Source organism: Microtus pennsylvanicus, chromosome 17 (assembly GCF_037038515.1).
Source record: "Microtus pennsylvanicus isolate mMicPen1 chromosome 17, mMicPen1.hap1, whole genome shotgun sequence".
Classification (NCBI taxonomy): domain Eukaryota; kingdom Metazoa; phylum Chordata; class Mammalia; order Rodentia; family Cricetidae; genus Microtus; species Microtus pennsylvanicus.
The window spans coordinates 27,255,965-27,268,035 of NC_134595.1; the positions used below are offsets into that span (position 1 = coordinate 27,255,965).

Sequence of the window (12,071 nt, forward strand, 5' to 3'; positions counted from 1 at the left end):
GCAGGACACTGTGTTTTTGGCTCTTGCCAGTGGAAATGTTTTCCATGTGTTTCCCTGTGTTTACAGATCTGAGGGCATGGAATGCAGCCCGTGGTGAGGGAGCTGGTCTGACAGGGCCCGGTCACCAGTGCTTGGCCCAGTAGCAGGGCCAATGTGGGAATGGATCCCCGGGCTGGTATGGGCTGATGGGTGGTCAACGTGCCTGCTCCTTGCAGCAGGAAGGAATATTAAAGAGCAGTGACCAACAGCATGGTCCAGCCCAACCTATGTGTTCCCCACAGGCAGGACTTCTGCAGTCTGAGGAGGAGCTGAAGGAATAGCATGCTTTGGTTGGTAGCTGCCTATATGTGCATCTTCTCACGACACACCAATGCTTGTTGAGCTTGCCCCCCCCAAGTGGGCATAGCACCAGTTTCCCCAGTAGCACAGGGCTCTAAGCCCCCCCACCCCAGAGCCTGCTGTTCCGGCTGGTTGCTGCAGGCCACCCAGCACAGGGAGGTAGCGAAGGAACTGCAGTGGAGGCCATTGCTTAGCTCAGAATGTCTAGTCACTGTGGGCCTGCCGCTGTTGCTGCCATCCTGCCTCGTCCAGTTGCTTCTTCAGGCTAGCCACCTGGGGACACAGGAGAGCTTCAGTCAGGTGGGAAGTGACCCATGGAGAGTTACGTCAGGAAGGGCTGGGGGAGGCTGCAGCCCATAGCTCCCAAGGGAGTGTGCATGGGCTAGAAACAGTGGGTAGACAGGCAGAAGGACTCTTTTCATCGGATTAGGCCAACCATGGTGGACATCGGTGAGCATCCTATGAATAGTGAAGGGGATCGTTTTTTCTGTTAAGGCTAGAAATATACTTAGAATGACTGGGTTAAAATAAGCATTGCTCGTGGGGCACGAAACTAAATTGAAGGTAATGCTGGGCCGTCACTTGGCCTCTCTGTATCTCCGTTTCCTTTTCATAAAATAAGGGGTTTTGACCATCAGTGGTTCTAAGGTTCTTATGACTCAGTAGCTCAGCTACGGGCTGCGGCAGGCTCAGCACACAGGTACTTGTGTATATGCACTGTGCACACTCCCGAGGCTCTGTGCACACATGTATTTGTGTATATGCACTGTGTGCACACTCCTGAGGCTCTGTGCACACATGTACTTGTATGCACAGTTATGTACACTCCCGAGGCTCTGTGCACACATGTATTTGTGTATATGCACTGTATGTACACTCTGAGGCTCTGTGCACACAGGTACTTGTGTGCACAGTTATGTACACTCCCGAGGCTCTGTGCACGCAGGTACTTGTGTATACGCACTGTGTGCACACTCTGAGGCTCTGTGCACACAGGTACTTGTGTATACGCACTGTATGTACACTCTGAGGCTCTGTGCACACAGGTACTTGTGTATACGCACTGTGTGCACACTCTGAGGCTCTGTGCACACAGGTACTTGTGTGCACAGTTATGTACACTCCCGAGGCTCTGTGCACGCAGGTACTTGTGTATATGCACTGTATGTACATTCTGAGGCTCTGTGCACACAGTTATGTACACTCCCGAGGCTCTGTGCTCAGATGCACTTTCCCAACCCACTAAGCTGCTCACCTGCTGATGCTCTCCCCATGACTCAAAGGACAAGTGTGGGGCCACCACTGCTAGCTGCACACAACAGGCAGTCTCTGCATGTCCCTCATGCCTGGTCAGGGTCATGGCTACCTCTGACTGGAATTATCCTCTCAGGGGGCAGGGCAGTGGAGGTCCAGAACTCACGTTCTACCACTCATTGATCTGTGGATGACCCATGGAGCCACTCATAAAAGGGCAGACATACAGTGTACGCTAGGAATCAAGGCTCCCAACAGAGGCCATGTGGTTACCCTTGGGGTGCCATGGGGGCAGGGGCCCTTCCTTTTCCCTTATGCAGCTCTGCTCAGAGGACAGGGGCTGCTGGCCCTACCTGCCTTTCCAGGACCATCACCCTCTGCTGGTGTATCTGCTCACGGGACTCTAGAGCCTGTGTGGCCTGCAGCTGGGCCTCGTGGAGCCTCTCGGCCTCAGCTGCCAGGTCCCGCTGGTGCTGGGCAGCCAGCTCTCGGAGCCGCTGGGTGTGGGCCTGTTCCAGCTCAGCCATCTGGGCCTGGAGTGGTCAGGTCCAGTGGGATGCCCCACCCTACCTTTGGGGCTGTACTTCCTGTCTTGGCCCCACTGCTTTCGGCTGGGGTGCTGGCCCTGGCCCAGAACCAGCAACAGACCTGGAGCTGGCATACATACTCAGCCCTCAGGTTTTGAGTCCAGGCCACCTGCTAAGGGTTTTGCTGGGCTGGAGCCCAAGCCACAGGCCCCAGGAGTGGGCCTTAAATCTGTGTGAACAGCATCCCAGGTTCCCTTGGAGGTCACTGAATTTTGATGATTATTCATCCTCCCTGAAGGTAGTCAATTGGAATGGGGGGTGTCCCATGGTGGAAGGGAAGACCGAACCCTCAAAGGAGCACAGGCTTAGAAGACATGTATGGCTCTATCCTCCAAGCATCGATCCTCCATTCTGGTTTCTTGTGCCATTCAGCTTGGCTCACAAAGGGTCTCACCAGTCTCCACATTCCTAAAAGACTGTCCCTAGTGCTGACCCAGTTCTGTCTGGAACTCTGAAGGGTCTCTGGTGGATTTCACTGTTGTCTCTCAGTCTCAGCTTGGCACTTGTCATGGATAGTGACTTGTCTAGCTGCCTTTTCTGTACACATACCTGTACACACAGGTGACATTCACAGGCACGAGATACATGTGGGCCCACCCCTTGAGGGCCGCACCATTTGAACCTGCCCCAGGTTTACCCCGCAAGCTTGCATACCATAGAACACCATTGACTCAGCTCACCTGCAGCTGCTGGCTCTGCCGCAGGGCCCCGTCTATTTCCTGCTGTAGGCTGCTCAGAGACTGGAGCAGCAGCTCCTTCTTGGCCCCCAGCATTGCTGTGTCCTCCTCCTTCCTCATGGTCTCCTGCTCTGCCTGCAGGGAGAGGGAGGCAGAACCGTGGTGGAATCTAGGGTCTTTCTGGAAGACGTGCAATATTAGGTCAGACTTCCCTCTGGAGAGTAAAGGGCGCTTCTAGGACGGAGTCCAAATCTCCTGGTGGAGTCGGCAACGGTACTACCCCCTGTCCAGGTCTACTGGCATCTGCAGCCACAGCAGGAGTTAAGGAGAAGGGGCAAGTGTCTGCCCTGTTTTGGACCAGCAGAAGTTCCTGTAGTGATCTTTGGTAAGGGATGTGGCATTTGAAGATCTATGTTTCTACCTCTTACAAGACTCCCTCAGGCTTCTTGAGCCCTACATGCCTCTGTGCCCTTTTGCAATGCACAGGACCTGCTAACTGCACAGCCAAAGCCATGGATTTGACTATGGTCATTGTCACAGTGCCAACAAGCCTGTGTCAGAGTGGCATAGCTCTCTCTGCCATCCATCCTGGGACAAAGCCCTCTTAGTCACTCACCCCCAGCAGGGTGGATACAGGCTAGGAGAAGTAGCCTGGAGGTTAGCTGTGAGACATAATCATTTTCCATGTGGAGGTCAGGGATCCTTTAATGCTGCAGCTGGGACCTCAGGAAGATAGAGATGATGAAAAATCCTCTCCTTTGAGATCAGCAGAAGCCTACCTATTCACACCAGTAGCCTGGAGTGGCTGCACGGTGCTCTTGGAAACCTAGGGGATCCTGGCTTTATAGTCTCACTGGGCCGGCCATCACCAAGGCAGGATCAGAGCCAGTCCGCCTCTGTGGTCACTGCTATGCCCGCCTGCTGCTGGCCTGCTGGGGTCATGTTTCGTGCCACACAGCGCCCTTTCCAGTGCTAGAAAAACCCACTCTTGTCATCTGGGGCCTGGAGACCACGCGAAACTCTCAGGGACCTTGGGATATAGTGAGCTGTTTGCACGGGCAAGGTTATACGGTCAGGATCTGAGCCCTTAAAAAAATAAATAAATAAAAACTTTCTTCTTCAGCACTGAGAAAAACAAAGAGTTCTCTCCACTGAAAAGGGAACCCTGTTTCTTTAAAAAAAAAATCTAGCTACACTGCTAGAAATGCATGTTATAAAGAGAAGAGAAAAGTGAAATCCAAAATAAATAATGTTCACATCCGGGTTTCCCCTCCTGAGACACCAATAAAGGGTTTATGGGTTTGTGGGCCCCTCACAGCTGACCTCCTGCAACTAATTAGCTGTTCCTGCCCTCCCCCTCTCAGGCCCCAAGGACCCAATGCTGGCATTATGCCCATAGCTTGCTCTGTTACCCCTAGGCAGTGCCACCTCCCCTTGCCCTAGCAACCTCCGGGAAGGCACGATCCTACTCCCCACCCAGGCTCAGGCTGGGAATAGCTCATCTTTCCCTCCAGCAGCTACAGGAAGACTCCAGTGACTTTATCCTACTGACGCCACCTTCCCTTTGTGGGAGGGCAGGTGGCCTTTTACAGAAAAGCTGGTTGGTGGCTCTTGTAACTACCCTGGCCCTGCTGGCTCCTGTACCCTGGGCAGGCTGGGGTGGAGGGTGAGTCAAGAGGCCTTGAGAGGGGTAGCCTATCTTGGAACCCATGCCTGAGGCCCTCAATATCTCAACTCAAGCATTCCTGGCTCCGCTGTTTTGCAATGCAGACCCCAAAAGCCCCGAGTAATCAGGTTGCTGATGCTACTTGGCCAGCCTGGGAGATTTTTTTTTTTTGATTTTTCGAGACAGGGTTTCTCTGTAGCTTTTTGGTTCCTGTCCTGGAACTAGCTCTTGTAGACCAGGCTGTCCTCAAACTCACAGAGATCCGCCTGCCTCTGCCTCCCGAGTGCTGGGATTAAAGGCGTGGACCACCACCTCTTGGCCAGCCTGGGAGATTCTGTCCTCCCCTCCGGTCTTCCACATGCCATCACCTCCTGACTCCCTGGGCCTTTTCTGTCTTGGAGAGGGCAGCGAGGGTATCAGAGCTCTGTGATCACAGACTAGCCCGGTGCTCTGCGAAGCTAGCTTGAATGGGCCGTGTGGCCGTGTCCTGCTCCTTCCTGCTTCTTTGTAGCACAGTGGACACCGGGCTGCAGTATTCTGTCTTGTATCCTGACTTGCGCTGAGCAATGACCATCCCTAGCCCTACACAGCATCAACACTGCCCCGGTCTCATGGCCTGCCTGTCTGCTTTGCTCTACGCGAGTTCAGTGGTACTTTCTATGAGAAATGTGGTGTGTGTGTGGTGGTGGTGGGCGGGGGGGTTAGGCTATGAATATGGAGACATCCTCAAAGTCGGGTGCTATTTCCACTGTGAGCAGGACCCAGGGACCCAGGAGGTAGCTCATTTTGGGGGCAGAGCTGGCCACAAAGTCAGGGATGGTTCAAGGAGGGTGTTTCACCTCCCTCAACGACAATCAAGATGGGTGCGTTGCCACCACCAGAGGTCTCTACAAGGTGCTTGGAAGCTTCGAGGCCGGCTCTGAACTTGGCACCATTGCCCGGGCAAATGCAGACACTGAAGCCTGCTGGACCAATCTTTTTCCCAGCATCTGCTCAATGGCCATCCGTTGATCTTCCCCCACTTCTTGCAACCCTTCCCTCCGTCTCTAGGAATCTTTTCCGCCTCAAAACCAATACCTGTATGAGGCGCGTGCGCAGCGCCGCGAGCTCCCCCTGTAGGCGGGCCCTCTCGGTGCGCAGGGAAGTGGTTTGCTCCCGTAGGGCTCGCCTCTCTGCCCGCTGGGTCGTTGCAGTTTCCCGTTCCCTGCGACTCTGCAGGAGCACCTGGGTGGAGAGAAGCTGCATGTGTGTGGGCCAGGGATGGGGAACCTTGGCCTCTTGGAGCCAGGCAGTCTGTCTGAGGACGGTCTTGGGCTCAGCTTATTGTTTTCCCCCAAACCTGCTAATAACCTCTCCCTCTGGAGGGGCCTACTGTAGAGCAAGAAAGTCAGTCTTCTCACTCCCTGTGGTGTCCTTCCAACCGGGTTTCCTGCCTGTCATCTGGGAATTGGATGTTTCTGGGTCACTACAGGACTTCACACTTGCCTCTGGCATCTGCCTAGGCTTCCTTTTTTTCTCTTAATGAAAACATTTAATTGTGGTGGATTGCTTACAGTTCAGAAGTTTAGTCCATTATTTTCTAGGTGGGAAGCAAGGTGGCGAGTGGATAGACGTGGTGCTGAAGAATGGCCTGAGGGGTCTTACATCTTGATCCCATTGGCAACAGGAAGTGATCTGACTCACTGGGAATTGCTTAAACATATACAAGACCTCAAAGCCAGCCTCCACAGTGACACACTTCCTCTACCAAGACCAACAAGGTCACACCTCCTAATAATGCCACTCCCTTTGAATGTAAAGTATTTTTTTGTGTGTGTGTGGTTTTTCGAGACAGGGTTTCTCCTTGTAGCTTTGGAGCTTATCCTGGCACTTGCTCCTGTAGACCAGGCTGGCCTCTAACACATAAAGATCCACCTGCTTCTGCCTCCGGAGTGCTGGGATAAAAGGCGTGGGCCACCACTGCCCCTAGGCCTCCTTTTATACTGAAGAACTTTTTAGGTATTCAGATGCAGCGTCTTGCCACAGTGAGCAGGTTCATTGCCTCCTGGTGACAGGTAGACCCTTTCCTCCTGGGGTCCCTCCTCCTGAGGTCCCTCCTCCTGGGGTCCCTTACCTGCTTCAGGGGCTCCAGCTGCCTCCCCTTCTCTCTAAGGCTCTGACTGTGCCTGCTGCTCTCTTCCAGCGCCTGGCGCAGGGTGTCTACTTGCTCCTAGGAAGAGAGAGAGAAAGAGGGAGAGAGAGAGAGAAAGAGAGAGAGAGAGAGAGAGAGAGAGAGAGAGAGAGAGAGAGAGAACACCTGAGAGTCGTGGTGTCTGCTGGAGAGCCTGCAAGGACATGGTTGAGGATAATGTGCTGTGCTTTAACTCGTCAGTGGACGGAGCAACAGCCGAGGAATGGAGGACTCTTTAGATGTCCTTTGGCTTCATTAGGAAGGACAGAACAGGGCTGGAGAGATGGCTCAGAGGTACTGAGTTCGATTCCCAGCAATCATATGGTGGCTCATGACAACCTAGAATGAGATCTGGGGCCATCTTCTGGCATGCAGGCATACATGCAGACAGAGCACTGTACATATAACAAATAAATCTCTTTTTTAAAAAAGGACAGAGCAGGCTATCAAGCACCCTAAACCTGTTCCTTGGGCCCCAACTGATGGGGAATTGAGGGGCGTGTATGCATGTGTTCATAAGGCTTGTGTATATATATGTAGGTGCTTATCCCTATACATGGGGAAGCTAGACGGATGTTGTACATCGTCCATGATTATTCTCCACCTTAGTTTTTTTTTTAATTTATTTTTGTTTTATGTGTGAGAGTATTTGCCTGCATGTACATGTGTGTACTGCACGCATGCCCGGTGCCTGAGAAGGTCAGAAATGAGCTTTGTTTGACTGGATTCCCTAGAACTAGAGTTATGGAATCACCATGTGGGTGCTGTGAATCGTATATATACTTGGGTTCTCCGCAAAGGAAGCAAGTGCTTTTAACCCCCGAGCCATTTTTCCAGCTTCTCCTCAATTTTTGAGACAGGGCATCTTACTGAACCGAGAGCTCCTTTATCCCACTAAGCTGATTGGTTAGTGTGTTCAGGGCTCCACCTGCCCCCTGCTCAGTGCTGAGGTCACAGACACACCCCTGTCTACTCTGTGCTCATTCACCTATCCCATCACGCTGGCCACCATGGTTTTAATATTCTCCTCCAAAATTTTGTTAGCATATCTCAGATATCATCTACCTTGTAAACAGACAAAACCAAACCAAAAGCACCCAGCCAACAAACAGCTGTCAAGCCCACACAGACATAAAGATGCACATGAAACTGATGCAAGCAAGCCGTCTTCTGCCGCACCAGAGCCCAGCCCCTCTAGCAAGCATGTACACAAGGGAGCCCCAGCTCAGCTGGTAGAGTGCGTGCCTAGCATGCATGAAGTGCCACGTTTGATCCCTAGTACCACACAAACCAGGCACGATGGTGTTTTCCTGTAAAGGAAGTATTAGGGAGATGGAGGCAGTAAAATTAGAAGTTCAAAGTCACCCTTAGTTAGGTACTGAGGCTAGCCTGGGCTACCTGACTCTGAATAAAAAACCTACCAACCAGACAAACAAACAGAAACTACTGCAGGGCACACACCAAATCACAGCTAGGGGAAACTGAAGAAGCTCAAACACCAACTGGTCACACATTCCACATTCACAAAGTAGAAAACAGAAAAAAAAGAACCCAATATAATAGAGATAAGAGTTGAAATGCATAGATGAGATGCAAACGAGAGAAGAGATAAAAGTTGATTATTTGAAAAGACAGACTTTGAATAAGGCAGAGTAAGAATAACAGACTAGCAATGCAACGGTTAGGGACAGTGGGGTGTATGGGTCCAGCCACACCTCCACCCAGTAAACCATTGTACACATGCAGGCATTCATGTACCATATTTGCACCTGTGTGCAAGCCATCTGAGGTTGAGGGTGTTGAGCAGATGTATATACAGGTTCTTGGCATGCCTAACTCCCAAATGACACTCCGATCCAAAAAGTGGCAGAGACAAAGACTGGCCCAGAATGGAGATTAGCGTACATAGCAGGAGCGGTAGGGTGGAGTAGGTACCCTGTCTTGCAAAGCTGATTCCCGTGCAGTTTCTATCCCTCCATTGATAGACAAGGGCAGGAAGCGCAACAATTCTTTTTATAGCATGAAATATTCTTAGCACAGATAAACCCAAACAAATATGACATCATTAAAGGATTACAGCTGCAAACATTTGACAGCAACCGTGGCCTCATGTCTGCGGTGTACGCCCCGGCAAACGTGCACCTCCAAGGCAGGCCAGGTGCCTCCGGACTGGAACCCAGAGCTTGGTCCTGAGGCTTCCATATGCTGGCAGGAGAGAGAGAGAGAGAGAGAGAGAGAGAGAGAGAGAGAGAGAGAGAGAGAGAGAGAGAGAGAGAGAGAGAGAGAGAGCGCAGTGGGCTGTGTAATGCCAGTGGAGTTGTTCAGGGTGTGCTTGTCACAGGGAAGGCCTGGGCAGGAGTCCAAGGACTCTTCAGGCGCTGCTGGGTCTATGGGGCTGTGACCTGGTGCCACAGAGAACATCAGTAGCCTCTCCACTGGGGTATGAGGAATGTGCATGGGGTGGGGGCAGCAATTCTTGGTTCCTCTGCTCGAAATCTTATCCAGATGCATGTGTCCTGGTGTTGAATGGATGCATGTCCTCATGCTGCAGACATGGCTGGACATACATGACGGGACATACATGGCTCCCTGGGGGTAGTCCTATGTGTCCTGTTATTCTGCTGGGTCCCTAGGACAGTCCTCTGTGTCTGCCATTTCGCTGGGTCCCCTGAATAACCTTTGTGTCCCATTTTTTCTCTTGGGTCCCAGGATAGCCATGTGTGCCTTGTTGTTCGTCTAGATTCTCAGGGCAGCCCTGTGTGCCCTGTTGTTCTGCTGGTCCTGGAGTAGCCCTGGCAACGGGAAGGAGTTGCTCTCAAACAAGAGTTGTACTGTTTGCATAGCACAGCCTACCATTTAATTAGAAAAATATGTTTTTAATTAACTTTTTCTTGACAAACACATTGGCTTATGTGAACCAAGTGGTGGTGGGGGAAGCGGGGGGGGGGAATCAGTCCGTGAAAGTGAAAGAAGTTGTAGAAAATTCAGGGCTTGCTTTGGAATATGCCCTAGGTTTGGCAGAACCAGGAGGGCACTAGGCCAGCCCTGTGGGGGCCGGCAACTACCCAGCTGTGGCAAGGAGGGCGGCATGAGGAAGCCATAAGGGTAGCCATGTCCCCAGGTCTCCAGCTGGCCAGGAACAAATGGTACTTTTCTAGGGTTATGGGGAAAAGATGGCATAATGTTGATATGTTCTGCTATAAAAGCAAAGTGAATGCTTCATTGAATCGAGAGGTGATTATGGACAGGGGAGAACAGAGAGACACAGAGCTGCCCCCTGCACCTTGAGGGTGGGAGGCCCCAAGGGGAGATCTCCCATTCCCAGGTAACCTGGCTCGTGTGGATGAGGTAGTCCCCTGTCCCCCTCAGGACTCCACCCTGGCAAGTTTGAAGCAGAGGGTACCTCTATAACAGTGTCGCTGGGGAAGCAGGCCTTTGTCTCTTTGTTCCCAGGACGGAGGGTCTTTGGAAGGGGGAGACACTACTCTGATGCAGGCCATCAGGGTTTCCTTCACCAAGGGGGACGCTGGAACCTTTCTCTGCCTTTCCCTTCAGCCTAAGATGTCAGGATGGAGTCACTGACTTCCCTCTGGTTCTGCCCCCACTCTGATTTCCAACAATAGCAGAAGTCCACTCTTCACAAATAGGCAAAGTTAAAAACAAAATCTGGAAGAGTGGTTAGGTTTGAGGCCATCTCACTAAAAGGAGTATTGTTTTTAAGGTGAGATGGGGACAGGAGCCAGAGTTCCAACGAGCAGAAAAATGCCAGTCACAGCCCAGGGTACAGCGAAGACTGATGACCCAAGTTCTGGATTTGGGGGAATGGTGATAGGAAGGAGAAGTGGGGGTCAGGGGCCAGGAGGCTAACTTAGGACCCAGGATCAGGAGACCTGAGTTTAGGACGAAGCACTGAAAAGCGAGTGATAAAGAAAAGGGTTTTGTTTGTTGTTTGGTCTATTCTTGTACTGGAGATTGAGCCTAGGGCCTTGTCAACGCTAGACAAAGGCTCTACTACTGAGCCACATCCTCAGCCATTTTCCTGGACTCAGGATTTTACCGTATTGCCCATGCTGTCCTTGAACTCCCTCAGTGTTCAATGCCCTTGAACTTTCAATTTTCCTGCATCAGCATCTGGAGTGGCTGGGGTTACAGTCCCGGCTGAGATGTTTCTGAAGTGGGAAGGATGTGAGCGGAAGGCAGGGAATTCAGCTCTCCTGGTGGAGAAGGCTCACAGCAGACAGGCAAAGGAGATAAGAGGGGCTGTAGAAAGCCAGCATTTTGGTAATTCACACAGCCCTGCCTGGCTTGGAGCTTTCTTGTCATATGAAAGCAGGTTGCCTTTGAACTTGTGGCAATCCTTCTGCTTCTGCCTCTGGAGTGCTAGATTCACCACCACACCCAGACTTGGCAATGTATTTGGATTTTAAAGACAAGTGAGCCTTCTGGCTTCTACCTTGGAGAAAACCCTAAGGAAAAAAATCTGCAAAGTGTCAGTCACATCTTTAAAACACACCTGAGATGCTGCTCAGAGAGCAACAAGGAACCTGAAGTCTAAGAGAAAGCAGCTCCCTCCCAGGGGAACAGGGTCACATGGTGCTTCCTCACCAGTGACGTCATCTGAAGTGGTCCATTGAAACCACATACCAGTCAGGATCCGAGGGACCCTTGCATCACCCCGCCGTGCTGAGATTTATGAGGTCGCCTAGCAAGGCACTAGGTAGGGGTGTGAAGTCTACACATTTGTGGATGGGCTAGCATGTTGCTCAGCTCCATCCTGTCACATAGGAGCTTTGAGCTGGGATCAGAAGAGGAACAGGAACCATCCTGAGTTGCCTAGCTCACACTACCCTTCTGTGAGTCAACCCAAGAGGGCCCATGGTTGGGAGTCCGAGCCCTGGAAGCTAAGTGGTACTTGGTCCAGGTCCAGAACCTCAGTCTTAGAATGGCAAGGAGCTGGACTTGGCCTAACAAGCCTGGAGGGCCTTCTCCAGGGCCTTTGGTGGGGATTCTTCCAGCTCTCCCCTGGAGAGGCCCTCTGTGCCAGTGCTGTCTCAGGGAATGGGCTTCCTTCATGGGGGAATTTAGATCATGAGCTCATGGTCACGAGCTGCAAAGACCCAGGAAGCTGCTGGCCAAGTGCAAGTGCAGGCTGTAGTGTGACTAGAAAGCTTGGGTCTGCTCTGTGCAGAAGTCCCCTGAGGGTGGCTAGACTCCCCCCTCCCCATGATCCCCGTGTGGAGAGAGGGAATGTAGGCCTGAGTGAGGCTGGTGACCAGTCTGTCCTAGTAGTTGCCTCTTCGGTTGAAACTTAGAAGCCTGTGAACCCATGATGTCGAAAGGCTATCATTCACTTGCTGCTCCCTCCTCGGAGGGATACT

At 52.0% G+C, this 12,071-nt stretch overlaps 1 protein-coding gene across 1 annotated transcript in view; it reads right to left on the reverse strand.

Annotated features, from left to right (window-relative positions):
- Nucleotides 1-460: 460 nt before the first annotated feature.
- Nucleotides 461-12,071, reverse strand: part of Crocc2 (ciliary rootlet coiled-coil, rootletin family member 2) — a 60,126-nt gene continuing 48,515 nt past the window's right edge. The window contains exons 29-32 of the mRNA XM_075951315.1: nt 6,637-6,732; nt 5,601-5,747; nt 2,861-2,992; nt 461-612 (exon numbers count right to left, since the gene is read on the reverse strand). Coding sequence (XP_075807430.1) covers nt 544-612; nt 2,861-2,992; nt 5,601-5,747; nt 6,637-6,732 — 444 coding nt within the window. The 3' untranslated portion in view covers nt 461-543. The remainder of the gene's footprint in view (nt 613-2,860; nt 2,993-5,600; nt 5,748-6,636; nt 6,733-12,071) is intronic.